General features: G+C 38.7%; 1 protein-coding gene across 1 annotated transcript; it reads right to left on the bottom strand.

Annotated features, from left to right (window-relative positions):
- Positions 1-356: 356 nt before the first annotated feature.
- Positions 357-10,880, bottom strand: pif1 (PIF1 5'-to-3' DNA helicase homolog). The gene is made up of 13 exons (XM_083928054.1): positions 10,864-10,880; positions 9,071-9,635; positions 8,300-8,423; positions 7,106-7,231; positions 6,296-6,449; positions 5,231-5,345; positions 4,476-4,582; positions 4,126-4,265; positions 3,798-3,904; positions 3,557-3,644; positions 3,096-3,241; positions 638-829; positions 357-475 (listed from the first exon to the last, which is right to left on the bottom strand). Exons 2-13 carry the CDS (start codon positions 9,620-9,622, stop codon positions 431-433), a joined length of 1,896 nt encoding a protein of 631 aa, XP_083784180.1. The 5' UTR covers positions 9,623-9,635; positions 10,864-10,880; the 3' UTR covers positions 357-430.
- Positions 10,881-23,782: the final 12,902 nt, after the last annotated feature.

Raw genomic sequence — 23,782 nt, 5'->3', positions numbered from 1 at the left:
TGGGAAGATGATAAATGATGCGTTATAATGTCTTGTTAGGGGATATTAAAGGAACACTTTAAGTAATGATGCCCTGTAGATGTCTCTCTGATTTTATTTTATAAAGTGTGATTCAGAAGGCTCATTGAAAGAACAATGCTTCATGCAGAGATAAGTTTACAAAACTTTATTGGAATACATGCCATCCATCATGATAATAAATATAAAAATAAGATCTTAAAAACATGACCAGAAGGTGGCAGCATGACTCAAGTGCAGCTTGTTTAAACAGCAAACCATGAGGTAGACTATTGTAGATATCTTGGGTTGCAGTCATTTAAAAAAAGAAAAGAAAAAATTGTCCCAAGAGGATGTAAACAGAATGGGCATATATGTAGATAACTCATGCACACAGTGCATAATGTCACAGAGGATGTAGATGAATTCATCCTCACGAACAGTTTTCTTTGTTGCTGTAAAAATCATCCATGGAGGCCTGCAGAGGGCAGTGGAGACAAAGTTGTGTTTAAAGAGAACAGTGTGTGAAAAGGGAGAATATGTTGTAATTTCTCAATTGTGCTTTTTGCATCATTAATGTGATCTTGCAGTAATTACTTGTATTCAGTGTCGGTGACACGGAGAAGAGCTCTGCACTCACCTGCATCAGCAGCCTCTCCTTCCTCAGTTTCTTGTAGAAGACAAGAACGTCTGGATCTGCCCTGACCACGCGCGGGTCAAAGTCCATGACCCTGAGACCCTCCAGGCTCCGAGCCCGAGACAAGGCCACGTAAGCCTGGCCACTCTCAAACACACGCGCCAAAGAGATCTCCACACAGTCAAGTGTCATTCCCTAAAACAAATGAAAAACAATTACAGCTCAGAAAATACATTTTTGATCAGAACTCATTTATTGTAGTTAAAAATAAAGCACAGATTGATTGATCATTTATAAATAACATATACATATGTACATGTGTATGTAAGTATATATATAAATATAAAACAGTATTTTACATAAAATGTGTCCAAAAACAAGATTCAAAGCGAAATAGGCAATATCTCCAACCCCACCCGGTTATCCTCAGGTATTACTATTATTATTTTATGTCCGCTCATTTCCTCTGAAGGGATGCAGGTGAGGGATTGCCTGTTTTTTTCATTTCCCTGTGCGTTAGCTCCTCTGCTGTAGATCAAACATTGGTGGCAGCGGTCGTGACCAATGAACACAATTACCTAGAGGGACCCTTTTTCCTCTCCAACCAATTTCAGTGTGTGAGGTCAGGATATCGAGTTTGGTGTGGGAGCTGGTGTTTACACAGCCACAGCTCATTTGTAGGTAGCTGTAATATTGTGTTGATTCAGAGTCTGACCAGGCGTCTGTATCAAATAGCATTGTTGTGCAGAGTTTCTCTCTGCCTGATGTGTGATTTTTGAAGCTGAGGAGCCTTTTCTTCCGATATCATTGCCTTTATTAAACTGATGACAGGAGGAGAGATGGGAGAGTGGGGCGACTATAGGCAAACTGAGACAAGTTTTTCTTTGTTTTAAAAAAAACAAAGCATCTAATTTCATAATTTCATGCTCAAAAGCGCATAACAATATTTTGCCATAGTTATTTTCATCACCAACTACAAAGCTACATGGGATATACTGTTGCAGCAGATAGTATTAAAAAAAAAGGAAATTATAAATTATTAGGGATCGACCAGTATGGATTTTTAAGAGCTGATGCCAATCATTTTTTTCTAATCAGCCTTAGCCGTTGACAGATACAGACTGCATATTTTTTTGAGCCGATACTACTTTGGCTCCCTCAAATTACATCATAAAAATGACACAAGGATGATGATACGAGTCTTAATTTAAAAAAGGGAACATTTATTGAACTTAAAAAAATTCTGCAGCAACACTGAGCTGCCTGTGGACGTCTGTCTCTAAATAATGCCGGGGAAAAAAATATTGGCGAGCAGCCTGCATCAGTCGAAACGATAAACCTAAAAAATGCAAATATCGGCCACCTGGTGTATCGGTCTATCACTATAAAATATGCATGATGTTGGTTGTCAAACTGCAGTTTTGCAAAGCTACATCCAATCAAACTTCATCATCGTGTTTTTTCCTAAGATCTGATACTACTTTAACCACCACCTACGATTTATTTTAATCTTTCTGCAGCTGTTCTTTTGTGCATTGCATTGTGGGAGAATAGTGTATGCGTTTGGACTGTATTTAGTTTGCACGCTGACTTGTATATAGTGTTCATGTCAATTTCAACATCAAAATTACAACTGGGGCAGACTTCTCTGAAAGCTCTGATATATCGGATTTGGCCTCACATCATCTACAGGCCATAGTTGAATGGGACTAAACTCAATAGGGTGTTATGTTGTGCATTGGCAGTATTTTAGCCCTCACACGACCATCCTGGGATGTGAACACTCAAGTTCACATCATCATTTGCCAATCAGCACTAAACACACAGCTGAGGCTGATCGATATGTCATTACTTCTGCAGGTACAAAAAGACAAATTTGGCCCTATGATGGCGTTAGATTAAGAAGTCAAAAAGGACGGCGAAATTTACTACACTTTATCCTAAATGTCTGTACCAAATTTCTTTATGAAAATGACTAAAAGATGCAGAGTTTTATGTTCCCTCTGTTGGCTGGAGTCAGAAATAAATCTATTGATAATAGGCAACTGCTAGTGAGTTCATAGAAACCGTCCCTGTGTAAAACATAATAAAACCGAGATTCTTCTTTTAAACAGTCTTTATTTCTGGCATCGCTCTCATCTTCCCTCACCTGTTGATTAACCTTCAATAACGAGCAATTCTGTAGACAATGATTGAGCTTCAAGGCCGAGTCACACGCAGCAATCAAACCTGAAGCCATTTCCGGCAGTCTAGAGGTGACTACAAATGCAGTCCAAAAAAATAATTACTTTCAAGCTAATTGGATTTGAATCACCATTCATCTAGTGAGTCATGCATTAAAAGGACACTGGTGTCCCATGGCAACACTGGACAATGTCTTCCGCAAAGAGACAGTAATGCCATCACAGTGATTTGGTGAGCATTTGTTTCAGTGTTTTTGTGTGACCTGAGCCGTACTCACCTGGCTCTTGTGGATGGAGATGGCCCAGGCCAGTTTGAGTGGTAGCTGCTGTCGACTGAGGTGGATCCCACCGCCGGACTTAAACACCCAGCGCTCGAGCTTCAGCACCTCTGTGACACCACACAGGAAACGCACGTGTGGGAGTCCTGAGAAAACGGGGAATGAGTCAGTACATAGACAAAAAACCTACCACTGCTGTTATTACTGAAAATAAAATAAAATACACAATGTGATATTTTAATTAAAGGAATTCACCATTTTGTTTGTGCCTGATCTGCGGATACATGAGACATTATGCTGTTCTTCTATTAAATATCCTCCAGTGACTGTTCCTTAAAGTGAACCTTTGCAATTCTCTTTCCACTATGGGAATATTTCTAACTAAATATATGAGAAATTCTGTCTTTCTGAGCAAACATTTCATCCTTATGTATCGAGATAATCAAGAATAAAATACAGACCATGTTTTCCAGACTCAAAAGCCACCACAACTCCTCGCGCTCCATTCACCAAACCTCGAGTGACATCCAGGTTCTTCGTCAGCATGACCTTAAGAAGACGAAGCAAAGCAGAGCATGTCTTCACTCAAACTGAGTGCAGTATTCTCGAGACATATCGAAAGTGCAATGTTGCCAAATTACAGTAGATTGTGTGGAATAAAAAGTACACTGCACACAGACACACACGGACACACAGGCTCACCTGAGCTCCCACTTTGAGTTGGATCAGTCTGTTGACGGGACTGTGAGCGTCTATCGTCTTCACCAGTGCTGGGTCACTGTCCAGGGCCTCAAACACACGCACTGACCCTGATGGACAAGGGGAGATTCATAACATAAATAATAATTTTGCAAAGAAAATAGGATTTGGCCAGGCAAAAACACAAACACAAAGTGTCAAACATACTTCCCCGATGCAGTCATGACAAATGAAAGTATACTGGAACAGGATACAACAAAAAAGAAGTTGAGGAAACAGGTTTCAGCCAGACAAAGACACACCTGTTTCAAGCTGAAAAAGTAATTCACACCTGGCAGCTGCTGGAGTTTGTTTTCATTTGTGAGCTCCACATCGTCCTTGTGTGTGCACAGCCTGGTCGCTAGAATGCCGTCCCTCTCGATGTGATTGTAAGCACTTTCCATCAGCTTGGCGGTGACTTCCTCCGTCACCCTAAATGGTGTTTTTAAGACAGAAATGTTCCATTAGAAAAGCTCATTTTTTGCAGCATGGCACACAATGACCTGCTGTACCTGAAAGACCTTTAACAGCTCTAAATGCATTTATGTAATTCACATTATACTGTACATTTGGTATAAATGTGTGTGCACTCAGGTCAAATTAGCTATTTTCAGCAATTACGTTGCTTGCCCATTACTTTACCTGCCCACCCTCACTGCCTGCAGCAGGGATATGAAGGACTGGTCAGTTTGCCTCCGCACCTCCATCAGCTCCATGTTGACCTGGATGACCTTACGCCAACTCCTGGCCTGGAGGAGGGGGGAAAAAGGTCTTTTTCAATAACATACATTAATGTTTTTCAGGAAATAAAACACTTCCTCAGTCCCAATGCATGGCAGATTTCATACATACTTCCATTTACGTACATGGAGCACACAAAATATTAGAATTCCTATTAGTGATCGACCAATATGTGTTTTTTTTAATGGTCGATGCTGACATTTGGAGAGCGACGGGGAGAATTTCTTGTTCCCTAGACAGTTTGGGTTAATGTTCAATCCTCGTTAGTATAGTGGTCCTCTGTTAGGTTACGTCTTCGTCAGTTTGGCTGACATGAAAACTCCCTGGAGCCTGCCAGGGTCACGATTCCCTTGGCGCCTTCAATCTGACTGTGTAGGCTGCAACATACGGCTGCAGACTTTAATGATAACATTCACTTCTTTCCTTAATGTCACGTTTATGCATAATAGCACATCTCCTCTTGCTATAAGAATCTGATTTTTTCTGTTTGAGCCTCAGAATTGAGGTGGCTTCATGCACTACTTTATGTTGACGACTCTTCTGTTCTCCTTGGTCAAGTAATTGAACTTCTTCAGTATCACACATACAGGACTGGCAATTTGTCTTCTTTCTGGCACCGTATAGGGAAGTTCTAAAACAGTCCAAGGTTGTCTGACCTGGAAGCAGAAGCCGGCCTTTTCCTTTCCTTTAGAAACAGGAGGCAGCTGCAGGAAGTCTCCACATACAATCAGCTGGATGCCTCCAAACGGCTCAGTGGACCTCCTCACCGACCTAGACCGCCACACAAGATGAATACAGGGAGTATAAATTCTATATTGCTGCATTATTTTTGAAATCTGACAGCCTTGATTTTTGCATTTTATTTTATTCAATGTGTCACAAAATCTAACTCAGAGTGCTGCGGAGCGTCAATAACACTCTGCTTTAAATCTTCTATTCTAGCTGAACAAGAAACTGTGGCAAAAACAAAACGGAAGAATAAATACTGTTGATGTGCAAGAAAACTGCTGAAACACCGTCAGTAAAACTCTGAGGAACAACTTAAAGTGGAGTGATATTGTAGAGGAAATCAAACCCAAAGTGTCCCCAGTGTGTGTTTGGAAACTGAATCTTAACATTTTGCAATACTAAAAACATTATGAGAGTATGTTTTTTTTTACTGACATTTTTACAACTTTCAAGTCCTATATTGAAGCTTTCAATACACAGTTTAAACTCTGCGGTTAAATCTTACTTAAACCTTTTAAAACATAGTTCCAATTTTATGAATTAGAAACAGGTAGGTAGTGTTTACTCAAAACCAGCTGTCCGAAAGAGCTTTATAAAAGGTATTTAGTCCGCTTAGACAAGTCCTTTGTTTTTCTAAAAAAAAAGATTAAATCAAATATATCATCAGGGTGTGTGAATATGGCTAATTCAAATTATTAGCACAGTATCCTAAACATGATGTCAAATACTTTAGTAAAGATTTACTCAGTGATATTATCATAATGTTGTATTGATGAAATAAGTTTTTTGGTTTAGACGATCTATGATTTATGTCTACTAAATGAATTTAAGTACTTCAACAGCTGCAGCCACTTAGGAAGCAAATATGCACCTGCCTTTAATGATAATTAATGACACACAGTGGCCAAACACAGAAAACAGTCCCTTTACTAAAGACTTCAGTCATGATATACTGTAGCATCATGAGGTGATTATTTAGACAGATGTCTCACCTTGCCACTGACTCGAGTTTGTCAAAGAACTGGGCCTCGACCATGGAGACCTCATCGATGATGAGGTGTCTACAGCTGGTCCAGTGCTGCAGCACCCCGGGCCTCTGGGCCAGCTCGATACACTGCTCCAGCGGGGCGGCGCCGGAACCGATACCTGGAGAGAAAGATGGTCAGAGGGGACGCAGATTAATGACAGATTTGCAAATACTCAATTCAAACCCTCTGCTGTAGATTATAGACTGTAGTAAAAAAAAACATCAGTTAATGTGGGGAGACATCTGACGTCACCTCAGATAAAATACGGCATCACGAAGATGTAAATACATAAAAGCTGCAGCTCTACTTTAAATACATTAAGAAATAAATAAAAAGGGTTAGCACAAAATAAGAAGTACGGTCAGTGAGTAACAGGTGTGAGGATTTGATGCTTTTCACTGTTTGATACTAGTGTAAACTGAATATCTGTCGGTCTGATAGAACAAACAATCTGAAAGTGCCAACGTGGCTCTGGGAATTGTGATGGCATTTGTTCACTTTTGGTTTAAATACTAAATGATTAATGAAGAGCAGAATCAGTAGATTAATGACAAAACAGTTGGTTGCTGCTTCACTGATAAGGATTCTGCCTCGAGTCACACCCGTAAAAACTGCATCCATCAAAAGAACAGACTCGTTTCAGGATAGGATAAAAATAATTGACTAGTTATTTGGATAACCCTTTATAGAACTTTTTGATGTTGTGCAGCTCTAGAGAAAGTGTCAGTGCTTCCGTTAAATCAACTCTATCGCCTCAGAGCCACGACGACTCACCAGCAAAGTTGTGTAATGTCGTTCCTCCGATGTGACATGCGGCCACTCCTGTGCTGGCTGTGGCAAAGGTGCTCTTTGGAGGAAGAGATCCCATGATTCTCTTCAGTAAGAAGGACTTCCCTGTGCCTGAAGAACACGCACATTCAAAAAGAGCTCAGCAGACAATCGTTTTACACAAGTGGTTTATGGGCAGAGGAAAAGAACTGTAAAAATGTGTCATGAAAGGAGATTTCTATCAGATTCTCTTGAGGAAATGTTAAAAGACAAAATGCCTAAAACGTGACTTCATGGCAGCATCAGTGAGACAGAAAACTGTATCATGCAAGTCAAGCTGTGACTGACAGTGAAACTTTCTATTTTTTTAACATTTTCGATAATAAAGATAAAACATTAATTTGAATGCATTGCTTCAACATGCCACTTGTATTTATAGGCTTTGTAAGCGCAATACAAATCAGTTTAATGTGCCGACTCTGCCCTCACCTGATCATTCAGTGTTGCTGCTTAACACTGAAATGAGGAGCAGAAAAAGGAGCGCTGACCTGGTACATACCAACACTAAAAAGTCCATCACGATTTCATGGTACACAGGGTTCCTACACATTTTTCAGTCATTTAAGTCAGTTTCAAGCATTTAAAAAGGTGCATTTTCAAGCTTTTCAAGCATTTTACATCTGTGATAAATTGCATATTTATATACAGTACAAACAGTATGTACAGTGCACTGATTATTGCACTTCATCACAATAAATTACATGTTATTGTGCTGCAAGCAAACAAAATTAAGTTTTGTGACATACTTTTGTGTTTCAAAATGTGTCATCTGTTCTTTATTAGACTTGGCATCCTATATAACCTTAATTTCCAGCACTTTATTAAAAATCCAAGCACTTTTCAAACCTTGAAAACACATTAAAAAAGTGTTTTCAAGGATTCCCAGCACCACTAAGAACCCTTGGATACAGTTTCACATGGTTATCATCATCATCATCAGTTAGAGATGAAAACAGACATCTTTTTGTTTGGTTGAAAAATCATTTTATCATAATTGAAACCATTATTCAATACCCTTAAAATAGTACAGTCACCGTGACAACCGGGAAACTGCTTATTGCTGCGGCCCTACATGCAAGCTCTATCTTTTTTTATACATCTAGTTATTATAAAAAACTTGTTTGTTGGTTTCCCACACACCTGCACTTCCAGTGAAGAAGACGTTCTTGCCACTCAGCACAGCACCGAGGACAGCTGCCTGTTCTTTATTCAGCTTACGTGACGGCAGAGACAAGATGGGCTTCTTGCTGGGGTTGGCCTTCACCTGAGACAATGAACACACAGACAGTGACACATTAGATACAAAAGATGGCGTAAAGTAGTGGTGGAAGAAGAACTCAGAGCTTTTACTTCAATAAAAGTAGTGACACCACACTGTAGAAATACTCTGTTACAAGTAAAAGTCCTGCATTCAAAATGTTACTTATGTAAAAGTACAAAAGTGTCAGGATCAAAATGTACTTAAAGTACAAAAGGTACTCATTATGCAGAATGGCCCGTTTCAGAATATGACATTATTAGATTATAATTATTGATAGATTAATGTAAATATCACTTTAGTGTTGCCGCTTATAAAGGTGGGGTTCATTTTAATTAATTTATAGACTGTTGTGGAGCTTAATCTATAACACTGTATCCTACTTTATTTGTAATTTTTTTGTATTAATTATCTGAATCTTCGACAGTTACTATAGTTACCAGATAAATGTAGTGAAATATAAGTACAATATGTCCTCTGAAATGTAGTAGAGTAGAAGTATAAAATGGAAATACTTAAGTGCAGTACTTGAGTAAATGTACTTAGTTACTTTCCACCACTGCAGTATAGATATGTCATGGATGCAAGAGGGACAATGTTGCTTCAGATAAAGACAATTGGATGAAAGATGAAAGGTTGTGTGTTGAACTCACTGGGCTGAAGTTAGTGTCACTCCTCGACCTTTTGACCTGCTGCCTTGTTCCTGCCACAGTCGTCTTATTGGTGCGGTCCCCGAGCCCTTTGGGAGCCTCTTTACTCCTCAGCTCATTCACTTTCTGGATATCCTTTTGCTGCAGGGGGCTGATGGCCTCGAAGCTGCGTGGCAGACCGGCTTTGAGCTTCTCTCGCCCGCTGAGAGGCTTGCTGCTCAGCCGGGCCTGGTGTTTGATGCTCAGGGTTTTGAGGAAGAGGTTCAGCCGGTCAGGGGGGCAGTTAGAGAGGAGCACCTGGACGTTCTCAGGGAGCAGTTTCACGGTGCACTTCCCCTCTCTGGCGAATTTGGTAAAAAGTTTGAATTCTTTCAGAGGGTAATTTTGCGGCACTTTCCCGTCGTGGACCCGGAGGATGATCTCCTGGAACTCGTTCCGGCCCAGGATAACAGAGGCTTTACGCATGACCTGCCTCCGGGTGGCCTGTCCGGAGGTGTTCAGCTGCTCCACCGTCACACAGCACTGCAGCTGGGCGCCGTCGTCCCCAGGTAACATTGTAGAAACTTTCCTGCCAAATACAAGAGTTCACATCAACAACAGTTTGCTCAGGCGGGTTCAGATAAAGATCTAAACACGGTGCATGAAACAGTGAACATTTCATCAGCCATACAATAATTATCACACAAAATACCAGTGATGGGATTAACTAAGTACAATTACTCAAGTACTGTACTCTAATTTTAAGGTACTTGTTCTTTACTTAACTAAATACATTTCATGCTACTTTTGTCCACTACATTTCAGAGGAAATATTGTACTTTACTACAATTATTTGGCAACTTTACAGATTCAGAGTATTAAAACAAAATACTATCAACAACTTAAATAACATATTGTTATAGATTAAGCTACACAGAAGGATCTAAAGTAAATCAAATTAGCTCCACATTTATCAGCTGCAACCTTAAAGTGATATTAACGTTAATCTATCGATAATTACAATCCAATAATATATAATTCTGAACAGGAAATTTTGAATAATGAGTATTTGTTTTCTCATCAGCTTTATCATTGATGAACAAAATACACTAACAGTGCATCAAACCACATGACGAGCATCACATTAATAATTTGATAATAAATAGACGTAACAAAATAAATACATACATAAATGGAGAAATAAATGAAAACGATAAATTTAAAACGTAAGATACACCAGGGCAATAAAAATGTTATTGAATCAAAGATATTAAAGTGGGAGCACAGATTTATAGTTTTGATAGCCTTCTTGTTATTAGCATTTTAAAATACACCTCCAGTGTAAATACAAAAAGACTTTGGCAAATTTAAACTTGTGGATGTAAAACTTTGCAAGAATGAAAATGAGAATAATTAAAAAGTAGTCTTTTTCAGCTGGAGTACTTTTACTTGTTGTATTTTAAGTACAATTTGAATTAAATACTTTCGTACTTTTACTTAAGTAACCTTTTAAATGCAGTATTTTTACTTGTAACAGTATTTCTACAGTGTGGTGTTACGACTTTCACTGAAGTAAAAGCTCTGAGGACTTCTTCCTCCACTGCATAAACACAATTATTCAGTTAGACAAGAACAGGAGAGAACTAAATGCATAAAGGTAAAATACAACAGTAAACAAAACTGCAACAATGTAACGCAGCTGCGCTTCATCCAGTCATCAAACATCGCTCGATTTTAAATGTAACAATTAAACTTCACTGCGCGATCAACGTGAACTTTAAATAATGTGAAGGGAAAACTTTGACTTGAGTTCTTACCTTTGTTTGAAGACAGATTTTGTCCTGATCTTCGTCTTTCTTCCTGTATTTCTGTGAACTCTGTGAACGCGAACAACGATTTTCAAACAGCCGCTGCGTGATTTCAGCCAATAGCTGAGCGAGGCTCCGGACCAATCAGAGAGAGGGGGTTTAAAACCGCAGCCAATGGAAGACCGGGGAGGGACGCCCCCTGTGGCTGTATCCACCAATCGCTGACATGAAGACTGGTGACGTCACGTTTGAGTGAAACACACATGGCTATCCGGAAATAGAGAACTCCTCCACAATAAAGCGCGGTTTTCCCGTTAAAAACAATTCCTATTTATGATGTTTTTATAAATGAGATGAAACTATGAAAAAAATGAATGAATATTTTTAATATATTATTATTTTACATTGAATATTTCTGTATCTTATTTCATCACTGACCTCTCGTATTTTGACTGATTCTTATTTCATTTAAATTAAATTTAAATGTAATTAAATTTTAGTATGCAATTTTATGTATTTATTATTATTTAGCTTTGTCTAGTTAGTTACTTATTTATTTATTTATTTATGTATTTGTTATTGGTGTCACTCGTTTGGTTGTTTATATTGTATAAAACTTGTATTATCTTGAATATGATGTATGTATTTTTGATGAATAAAATAAAATAAAGCGTTGTTTAAAACAATAGATTGTACCGTACATGACATACAAACACTTTTATTTTCTCTTTCTCTTTCATTGTCTGTACTAATGTTGTTCGTGTTTAATTTGTTTTTCCCCATCATTGTGAAACTCAGTATTGTAGCCTAATACAAGTCAATTGGGATTTCAGCTGGTGGCCATGTTGTGAATAAAACACATGAGTTTTAATGATTTGACAGGTCACAGTGATAATCAGCTAAACAGAATAAAATGACGGCTGATGGAGGAAGATGAGAGAGAGTAGGGGGTGGTTATTACAAACCAGCTCTGGGCTCGTCAGTCTTGTATGTGCCAATTTGTGCATTTGCAGTAAATCCTCAAAACAATATTGAAAATAAGGCTCTTCCTGTTTTTAATTTTCTTTTTTTTCAACCAGTCAGAAGGATAAACACTTAAACAGGTCAAAAGAGGAATGTTTTGTTTTTCTTTTAAGTCTTAGGTCAGGGCTGCAGCTCAGGTTCATTCAACTCTGATCATGAATATAAATTATAGAGGGTATGATGCAAAATGGGCAACAAACATCAACGAGTGTTTTCTCCTTCATTGCATTGCTTTATCACACCCTCATTATCTTTTAATAACACATGCAAAAAGGCATCCAACACAGCAACAAACCATCTATCATTTCACATATTTGTACATATATACTTGTGTGTGTGTCTGTGTGTGTGTGTGTGTGAGCTGCTGTCATTAGACAAGGTTGACTAATCAAATAAATTGAGTAACACCATAATATTTCAGCTGTGTGGGAAACGATCTGTGCAAGGGAAGGTGAGGGTGTGTGATCAGTGCGAGGCTCACATACACACTAACCATTAGTCAGTGAAATGTAAAAAAGTGATGAGGAAGTAATGGTGGTTGATTCATGAAAAAGTAAAACAGGATCAGGTCCTCAAACTTTTATACATTTTAAAACATCGTCACTGTCTCCATATTTGTAGGCCTCGGTGGGTGACGTGTTGAACCAACGCACTAGAAATTGTGTGTTAAAGGGCAACAAGTCAAGCTTAATATTCCACAGTTTTTGGTTTGCTTCTTGATTCATTTACTAATTATCCTGAGCCATAAATGTAATTCATGGGCTTCCATTTTAACATTAAATGAATGATCTATTCTCTGGTTATTTCCATTGAAATGTAGCCACGATGATCTTTCTGCCTGCAACACTTTGATCAGAGTTCTTCTAAGGCAGCACTAAAGCTATAAACTTTCCAGTGGATTTAAAATGTGAAAGGGCATTTTTACAGCATTTAAAAGTTTCCATCTTGAACATGATTCATGTGGACTCCTGTTATGAAAAGCAACACGTTCTGCGTCAGGCCGCCCTCGCCAATAGTTCAATTGGTTAACATTTGAGTTGTAATCCAAGTGATTTGTTCCCCTGCGGGCTGCAGATTCCAACATGTGGGTTTTAAGTTGACTGTTCTTGTGCGATCTGAACAGGAGGCACATTTATAGTAAACACAGCCTCTGATGTTACTGCAGATACTCCAGCACATACGGTAACTATGACATCACATGACTCTGTCGAAACCACAACAACTTTTAAGACTCTGTATTTCAGATAAACAGAAAATGAACAGCATGGAAAGATCCATCTAATGTGCATTACAGGAAGAGTTTTATAAAAGCTTTAATAAGTGCACCATGTTCTTTTAAATGCACCTAGAGCCCACACAGCCTCTCAGCAACATGCATTTTACAATTAGCAAGAAGCACAGGACATTATTCCTACCTGACCTTTAACACTCTCACTATTATGTGGACAAATGGTGGATGTTGGTGCCTCTCACTTCCTTTAATCATACAGCGACCTTGTTGATGACCTGGGGGAAATATGTTGACATCACATTATAAAGCAAATAACAAATAACGAGTATTATGAGTGTTGATGTTGTGCTGTACACATGATTATGAGGCTGGACAGGATAAGTGCATTGAGTTACTCTGCTGGCCCATCTGACATAAGCTAATGGGGTTTTCATTATGGCCCCGAACACAAAAACGCAGAGTAAACGGATGTGTCATATGAGCAACATTTGCACCATTTGTTTCCTTCTTTTCATTGCTTCTTTTCCTTCACTGGCCTTTGTCATGATGTGTTTCTTTGCAAAAGAGCTACAGACAGAAACAGACCTGTCCTGTAACCTATCAAAGCAAAGGGCATTTCCACCCAACCATTTACCTATCCACACAGACACACAGACACACACACACACACACACACACACACACACACACACACACACACACACACACATACACACACACACACACACACACACACACTTACACACACACACACACACACACACACACACACACACACACACACACACACACACACACACACACACACACACACACACACACACACACTAATGTCTGTGCACAGCCTCTTCCCAGTCCAGCAGCTAATTATGTGTCGCTCTTTAATATGCACTCCTAAAAAGCAGCTGCAGATCGAGTAATGGTCTCTGTGTGGTTGATTCGTTTTGAATAATGTATGCAGGGGGTTTGGCTCAGGAAAAACAAGGCATAAACCAACTATTACATAGCTTATCTCACATATTGTTTCTTTTCTCTGTTTTCAGTACAAGAAATACTTTCCCTCATTCATGCTCTGTAAATGCAATTTAATCTTTATATAAAGAACAGCTTTCCTCAAGTCTGTTTATTTTGACAGAGAAGAAGTGGGTGCATGCAGGTGCTTCAGTTTGGCCTAGATAATGGCATCACACACGGACATACACACTTTCACCTCAGGCCGAGAATAGCACAAAGGGTAGGGTAGGTAAAGGTATTTTCTCAGCTGCACCTGTTTGTTGGGGGAGAGTTACTACAATCACGTATTAGTATACGTTTCAGGTACCTCCTCTTTACCTGAGTATTTCCTTTTTTCATGCTAATATTTACTTTTCCTTCGTTAATTTAAGAGGGGAACACTGTAACTTTTTCATTTATTTAGCAGCTACATCTATTACTTTGCTTTTACATACAAAACAAATGATAAACGTATACAATACGAGTCACTAATGTGTATAAAGCATCCCATATTATGCTCATTTTCAGGTTCATACTTGTATCACGGGTTTCTACTAGAACATTTTACGTACGAGAGAAAAACATGAAAAAACTCCTGTGTTTATGCTCATGTGTTGTTTTGTTTTGTTATTTATGGGGCCATGTCTGTGAATCTGCAGAAATCCTATTCTACTATATTATTATGTTTTAATATGCTTAGTTTTTGGTTGTTGTGGACATCTGTGGCACGCTTTTTGTATACATTTAGATGTCTGTATAATCCTGTATGGGATGGCTCATGGTAACATGACCAGACACGAAAATAAAAATGCTTTAATGTTAAAAAAATGTTAAAAACATGTTATTTCTGTCATACTGACTGTCTGTATATATCTGTATTTACCCTCTGTCTTTTAAGTTTGAAAAGGTTTTAAGACCTTTTGTGAACTAAATGGACTTAATAGATGATGACGATAAGAAATGATTGCTCCTTGGTTTCTGCAGAACATTTTGTGTGAGCTCTCCAGACATGAAATGAATAGTAAAATAATATTTAATTAATTATTTTTAATTTCGATATCATCTCGGGATTACCAATGTGAAGAAATAAAGGTTTGATCTTGTGAAGCAACTTGTTTATGTTTGTTTAAAAGTGCCTAAATGTGTGCTTTGCTCCAAAGTTATATATTTACCATTAATACAAGCCTTTCTGGAGGTGGAATACTTTTTATTTGCTGGTAATTTGTCTGTACTTTTACTCAAGCAGAAATATATTTAAGCAGAAGCAAAATATTAAAATACATTGAAATGAATTGTCTTCATTGTCATTGTACCAGTACAATGGAATTAACAGTATAATCCCTTAAAGTGTGGAAATATTTAACATTAAAAGCATAAAAAAACACAAAAACATGATGGTGTTCCTACTTTAATTCAAGTATTTCTTCTACCAGTGCTTGTTTATCTTGAATGCAATAAAACAGACAAAAATAAATAAAGACATTTAAACACTGCAGTTAGAAAGAGAAGAGGGTTTTTTATGTCAATGAAGTGAAAGAAGGCAAATCACTGGGCAGTTTGAAAAGGAAGAGTGAAAACACGATCCCCCATCTCTACTCTAAGTTCTTGATCATGTAGTATATGCAAAAAGGCATTTGCGTTATGGAAAAATGATCAATTAAGTCAAATTGAAACCTCATTTGCCATATGTTCTACAAGCTCAGAACAAAATAATACATTTGCTTTTTCATTTCCATCTCACAGCTTATTAAAATGTATGCACTACATAAACTTTACATAATGTAAAATAAACTTAAAGTACGGGCCTTGCATTCTCAAATTGGCAGACATTGTGTTACACAACAGAGAAAATGAAAATTCAAATGAGGTTTTGCATACTGAATAGCAAGTACTGTGCGTCCACTTTGACTATGCATGCAAGACTTTGTTACTTCTGTATTTAAAACATCTTTGCAGCAAAGTACTACACACCGCTTTGATCTCATATATCTTTAAATTAATAATTGGTTTTAGTTATAATAATTATTTATATTTTCTCCTGCATGTTACAGTATATTGAAGCATACACAGTAGTGCACCAGAAACAATCCTTCAGAAGGATAGTGTCTCATTATTTCAGAACAACATGGCATATGACTCAGCCTGCTGAGTGCGCAAGGGCAGACTGTGACATTGAGCCTGCCGTACTAATAACCCAATCCTTTACATTCATCTCAGACCATCTCTGGCAATTAGATCCTCTGAGGGAAGGGATGTATCTTTAAAAGGGGGTGGAAGGTGCCTACCTTCAGATGGATAGAGATAATAAGGAGAGGCCACCAGAGAGACATGTAAAAAAAGAAGAGATGTATAAGTAGAATAAGTGGAGCGAACCAGACTGGAACCAAAATCAATCAATTCGAAGCAGACAAATGATCCCTGATATCTCATATACCCACTGTGTTCATGAAGAAAAGAGGACCAAACTCAAACAAACCTACATCATTAGAACGACACACGATCAATATCGCTGGCAAACACTTTGACATCAAAAGCCCAGTTAAAGACAGAACATACTCCTTAACTTGAAAGAGCCAGAGGGGCAGAGGTATAAGCTACTGAATCCCCTGTGCCCATAAAGAGCCGCTGAGACAGACATCAATATTTCCTGCTGCTTCAAAGCACTGTAAGAGGATGACTTGGACAGTAAAGCTTTGACTTTCAACTAATGAAAAATGTTGGGTAAAAATATATGGATAAGCTATAGCGTCATCCCAGACAGTGTACGATGTGCTCAGTTTACTCATCTGATTAAAGAAATAGCCACATTATTCGTTATGACGTAGAGAGTTAAATGAGCAGACAGTAGATATGACTCATGAAGGGTGCATCCTCTGGGGGAACATCACGCTTTTCTGATTTTTAAGTTACATTAGATTGTAAATGGTAAACGGACTTGTACTTATATAGCCCCTTTCTAGTCTTCTGACTACTCAAGGCGCTTTCACAGGTGTTTGTCACATTCACCCGTTCACACAGATGGCAGTGGACATCTACATACCATCTAATCTAATCATTCACACCACATTTACACACCCATGCGCAGCACGGGGAGCGATTCGGGGTTCAGTGTCTTGCCCAAGGACACTTCGCGTGTGGACCGGGGGAGGTGGGGATCCAGTTCTTCAGTTCTCCCCATCTTACCAAGTAATAGTCAAGATAATAAAAGCCCCCTTTAAACGTTGAGAAGCATTTCTGTCCTGTCAGATTTAGTATTCACGTCCAGCCCTGCTCGCTCTATAAATCCCTTGTCTGAGTGAAACCACATTCATCCCTTTTACTCGAGAGCAGTGTGAAGATGATTTATTGGTTTTGTGTTTCACATAGTTCAAAAAGATTATTGTGGCAGCCAACAAGCAGCTTCTGCGGTGAGAGCAACTGTTGACCACTTCCCCCTCTCACAATAAGTCTGCGGACCTGTTTTACCATCAACAGATCACTCTGCACCGACTGTCAGTGGAAACAATTCCCCATCTTTTGTGCATTTCTTCCCTCATATACTGTCTCACTGACACCAGGCCCCTGCAGAGACCCTGTAGGGTGTGCCAGATCTTTGACTGGTGTTATGGTAAACTTCTCCCTGACAAACCAGACAGAGCCTGGTGGAACATGCTGTAGAGGGCTTTCTCTTCCATGCTGACAATGAAGCGTCTGCAGGTGGTTCAAAAGTTTGGACAAAGAATAAAGCCAGCAGCAAAGAATGAGGGCACCTGAAGTATTCTGTAAAATCTAAAAGTTATATGTCATGCGGACAGACCATGACGTTAAAGCTTATATTTTAGATGATTATATTTTCCTACTGTTTTGTGAAAACCTTACATTATATCTCCAGTTTTGGATTCAAATTAATCTGTAAAGAGATGTTGGTTCATTTGACTATAAAAATAAAAAAAGGTTTCTCTTACTAAGAGCGAATAATATAAAAATAACAGTATTTATAAAGCACTTGTAACCCAGTGACAAAGAAAGGGTTAAAGCAAATAAACACATTTATTAGAATAATGTAATACCCTTTAATACAGTAAATGATGATATCATTAGAATGTGTTATTTCAAGATTATTTTATTATTCATTTTATTTCTTCTATTCTTACTCTCTAAAAACGGTATTTCCACTATGTCAAGGAATGGAGATTCCTGATTGGATGGTAAAACGTATAGTGCTAATTACAGTGGCCACTGTTGAATACCTCAAATTGTTAAAAGGAAACATTTTATTTTCAGTGTTCGTACTTTTCCACACGTTTGAGAGTAAAGGTTAATGTCTAAAATATATCTTGTCTGGTGTTTTCATGTGTGGTCGTTATGTTACTTAGCTCCTCTCGAACCTAGATTACCCAATAAGAGTTGTTTATCAGGGTTACACACTTTTCAAAACAGATACTGTTTGGTTTTTACTGTTTTTTACAGATACAGATACTAGACTGTTATAAAGTGCTTCACAATAAAAAAGAAATACTATCTATAGAAGATGTTTGTGTAAACTACCATTCTCAAGGTCAAGAATAAACCTCCACGCTCATATTCCTCTCTGGTTTGTTAAAATTGGCTTTATGAAGCAATTTCAAATCTCCGCTGGAAAAATGACCTTATTTACTCCTGTGAAATGGAAATTTTGAGACAACAATAATATGTGTTTTTTCTTCATTTTGTTTTAATAAGGTAATCTGTCTTTCAAAACAATTTAATGTTTTTTCGAAACACTTCAGAGCAAACCATCGTGCCATCGCCATGGAAACACTACCTCTACTGTGATAATAGCCTGCTCTTTTCATTTGGCAACTCATGCTTGCAGGGCTTAATACAACAGTCTGCAGCTAAATATAATGCATAAATAATGACTGGGAAACCGCTTAACAGAAGAAAATCACTGATTACAGCCCACATATTAAAACTTCTGCAGTAGAATAAAACATTACACTTACATATATATATATATATATATATATATATATATATATATATATATATATATATATATATATATATATATATATATAATTTGGAGAATAAATTGCAGCTCAGTTCCCATCATTTTGCACCTTGTTCATTATCTCGACACTGTGAGTTCAGATCAGTTTATCTAACTTCTGGAGTCCTGTGACAGTACACGATGACAGGCGGCAGCGACGTAACATCCTCAGTTGCCAGTAAAGCGTCAGGTGCTGCCAGAGTGCTGACAGTCTGTCTGCAGTAATGAAACTGCTTGATTGGCAAATTGTCTGGAAACACTTAGACAGTAAAACAATTGGAGGAAATATGTGCAAGTTATTTCTCTTTGCCGGGTTGGCAAAGTGGCAAAGTTATTGGGGTGAGTCAGACGCAGCTCTGTGATCTCTGTTGTAGGCAAGTCCTAGGACTACACCAACACTACCTTTACATTCTAAACAACCTTTCAAAACAAAAATGATCTTCATCCACACAAGCCTTTTAGCTCTTTATCAGAAATAATTGCATATTACGTGACTATTCACGTACGCTGGAGCTGCGCATGATGGTGTCAAGAGGCAGCAGATTGATTGAACATCAATCTGTGGTTTAAAATCATGGATGTATATTTTGATAATAAAGAAAATACTTTTGAGGAAGAACAGCAGTGGGTAAAAGTACAAGACCAGAGATGTATTTACATAGACCCATGATGAGGTGGAACTGTTACTGAAGGTAAAACATGACTGTTAGGCAGTGTAGGCAACGGAAAACACAGATTTGGAGCCATTGCAAACAAATAAGCGAGATATGAGAGTGGTATGATGCATTATCCATCGCTGGGGGAAGCCTCGGCAAAGGGAAGGTTGAAATCCCAAAAGGTATGTCAGCCTACGTATGTGATAAGACTGATCGATTTGGGTATCTTAGGGGCTCGGCATCGTGTGGACGCGAGGTTGAAAACATAGCAATAGATATGCTTTTAAACAAAACGCAGTGGCGTGAATGTAGCCCTGATCAACCCCTGCAGAGGGAGTTTAGGCAGAACTTTTGTGAGTTCTTAGAACTTCTTATAAAGTTGTCTGAATAATGTAAATAAAACATTTGGTCTCCACCTCTTTGCTCATTTTGTTTTGTTGCATTGTTTTTCCTTTTGCGGTTCTGACAGCCCTACTAAACAGCCTGATGGAACTGCCTGTGATTGGTCCAAAGTCCGGACCGAACTGTGGTTCAGTTTGACCCGGACTGACACCATCTCTTTTTGTTGGACCAAGGTTCAACTGTTTGGTTGTGGCCCCCCTTGGTCTGGGTTAGGGTTTTGTGGAGGTTTCACACCTGTAATTTTGCTTTGCATCATATGATTAGGTTTATGTTTGTGAACATGGCTCCAACCCCAGTCTGTCATTTCTTGACCTGACCCACAGCAAAGAGAAGTCAATACACACCTGCAGCATCACCTGTGGTTTGTGTGTCGGATGCTTTTCACAGTTCAGATATTTCAATTAGTGCAGTGAAATAGATCTTTGTCAGCTCGGGGGGTGAAGATAATGACGACAGATAAGCAACTCATTCTTTTATCAATTAATTAGTTTGCATGGGGCACCATGCACATGTCTTTCTCTCTGCTGCTTCTTACTCTGTTTAACAGAAGTATCAAGCTGCTTCGTTTTACTTCATTCTAATTAGGTTATCATTTTAATGACTTCATGACGTAAATTTGTATCTAGGTGGGAGAAGAGTCTCTCTGTGATCTCTGAACAGGCAGTCCTCATTCACTGTTTGCACATATAACTATGAAAATGCGCTGTAATTTGTATATAATCCACATATTTATTACTGTTGAAAGTACTTCTGTAGCATAGATGCGGTGGTGGATGGATCCCAAAACACAAGACTTTCACCCTTTCATGTCCCAAAGGTAAGACTAAAGCCAAACCACAACCTTTTTTTCTAATCCTGACCAAGCTGTTTTAATGCCTTACCCTTACAATTGCCTAAATGTAACCAGTAACATTACGGTAGTTTTGGTGCCTTAACCATAGACTTTATAAAAAATGTACGTAGCATCTCTGTCCATTCTCTCAACTCGATCCAATTTTCCTCGCCTACGGGAGTGGCCATCTTGTCAGACTTCAACTCCGCCTCATTTCCTCTTACCAAAAAAGGGCATGTTTGTGACACTGGGGAGGGGGGGGGGGGGGTACGTCCATCTGGCTGACGTTAAATTCTGAGGAGAAGTACGGGTCAGGGGCTAACTGTCACTCAAGAGGCCGCGCCCCTTATTATTCACTAGCCTGGTACAAAAAAATTCGACCCCCTCAGTGTTGTCATGGATATATGACCTGAACATACAGAGCAGAATAGTTTTTTGTACAAGGCCTTAGGCAGGTTTAATTACGCTGTGAAAAAGGCCTTTTTAACATGAGGGTCAATGAGAAACTGCTCTGGGTGTACGGCAATTTCTGTCACTTCCTTATTGGATCAACCAGGAAGTCACTGTGGTGGGGGCTTGGCCTAAACCTAACCGTCAAGGTCCACTTCCTGCCACCATTTTGCGGCCTTAAATTTTTGTGTCATATTTCATAAGATATCATACGAACCTGTCGATGAGAATTCGTTGCTCTGAAGGTTTTGATGATGCAGGTTGGCCAAATCCCTCTCCCTCCAACAACTTACTTATGTTGCTGCTGTGTCTGGGGTTTCTTGCCAAGAGTTATATGAGAAGCAGGAGCCAGCAGCCTGTTAGCACGGCTTAGCATAAAGACTGGAACAAGGGGAACAGCTGGAAGAAGAATAGTGGCTCATTATATCAGAAAGGAAACATGGCTAATGGCTAAATGCAGACTGTGACATTAAGCCCTGTATCCGACTAATAACCCGGTCCTTGTATCAAGAAAGGGCTGAAGTATTCATCAGAATAGACGTATAAAAGGTCTCATATTAAGCTCATTTTCTGGCTCATACTTGGATTTTGGGTTTCTACTAAAACATTGTTTACATGCTTTAATGTAAAACCACATTTTATTTGTCATACTGACTAAACCTGTACTCAACTTCTGTCTGAAATGTTCTGATTTAGCGCCTGTCTGTTGAAGCCCTCCTCCCAAAAAAGTCTGCACAAGTAGTGGTTTTACAGGGAGTTATGTGTCTGACTTTTTCTTGGCGCAGTAACGTGGTGCAGAATCTTGTCGTCACAGTGAGGTTTCCAGACAACCAGATGATACTCCAGGAAATCACTTTGGTTTTTGTGCTGAGTAAAGAAACAAAATATAACGTGTTTAAAAGTGAATATTATGACTGCTGATGGGCAGATTTTGTTACCTGTGGACAGAGCCAAGCTAGCTGTTTACCCCTGTCTTTATGCTAAGCTAAGCTAAGCATATCCGGCTCCAGCTTCATATCAAATGGACGGACACGAAAGCGGCATCAATCTCTTTATCTATCTGTCCGCAAGTAAGCACATAAGCACATTTTCCCTTTAAACTCTCTAAGAGCACTGGAGTTACAGAGGAAGTGATGTTAATGATTTAAAGATGGAGCAAAAAGTCTAAAATATACTTGATAAAAATGTTCATAATAATTAAAAATAAAGAATTATGTTTCATGTTATAAATGTACTTGTGTAATGTCTTTCCTGCAGATATTTTGTGGGTGGATGAGGTTTGATTTGACATTTAACTCTGCTGTTGTAGGACATTTGATATGATATGAGTGTTAAACCCAGAGGGTGAAACAATTAGCTCTGGCAAGATATTCCTCCATCCCACACACACACACACACACACACACACACACACACACACACACACACACACACACACACACACACACACACACATACGCACGCACGCACGCACACACACACACACACACACACACACACACACACACACACACACACACACACACACACACACACACACACACACACACACACACACACACACACACACACACACACACACATTCATTGGATGTTTTACGTTTCAGTGCCAGCAGCCCACAAACTGTCTATGTAACTTCTTTAAAATGCGTGTGGATATGTTTGTACGGATATTTCAGAAATAACCTCCAAAGTGTCGATATGCCCTTATAAAAATCATAATATTGTTATCATTACACACAATGAAAGATGATGTGATTGTTGAGTTTTATTAGACCTTTGAGTTTTATTGAACTAGTCAAAATTCTGTGGATAATGTGATTTCTTCCTCTCACTTGCAGGAAACAGATACTTTAATGTCTGGGAATTGCAGACTAGACAGTGAAGATTGTAATTAATGTTGTTTTGGGATTTCCATCAGAGACAAGGTCAGATGACTGCTAATAGGACTAATGATTGTCACATTAAAAGAATACCTGAGTGGGCAGTGGACGGTCCTCACTGTGTGTACGAGGGAAGATGCTGCAGCCAACTGACTTTAGTTTCACAGAAGAACTCATTATTGTACAGATGACACAGTCGCAGATTTTAAACTTTCATGAGTTAAAGAATTTAGGAAAAAAACTGTGTTGTTCACATCATTATCTTGCTGAAACTTCTTAATATGTGACATAAGACCTCTTTCCAACTGACCATTCAGGTCCTCGCTTCTGTGACTTTCATTTGAGATTACGTCATTATATTTGAATCTTTGCACGGAAATGTTGTTTTGTGTGTTCATCAGCTGAGTAGCCGTGTGGGACAAGTTAAAAATAAAAATGTTTACTGTG

The sequence above is a fragment of the Echiichthys vipera genome, assembly GCF_963691815.1.
Source record: "Echiichthys vipera genome assembly, chromosome: 15".
NCBI classification, from domain to species: domain Eukaryota; kingdom Metazoa; phylum Chordata; class Actinopteri; order Perciformes; family Trachinidae; genus Echiichthys; species Echiichthys vipera.
Note: the sequence above shows the minus strand (reverse complement) of the source record. Positions and strands in the feature narration are given on the sequence as shown.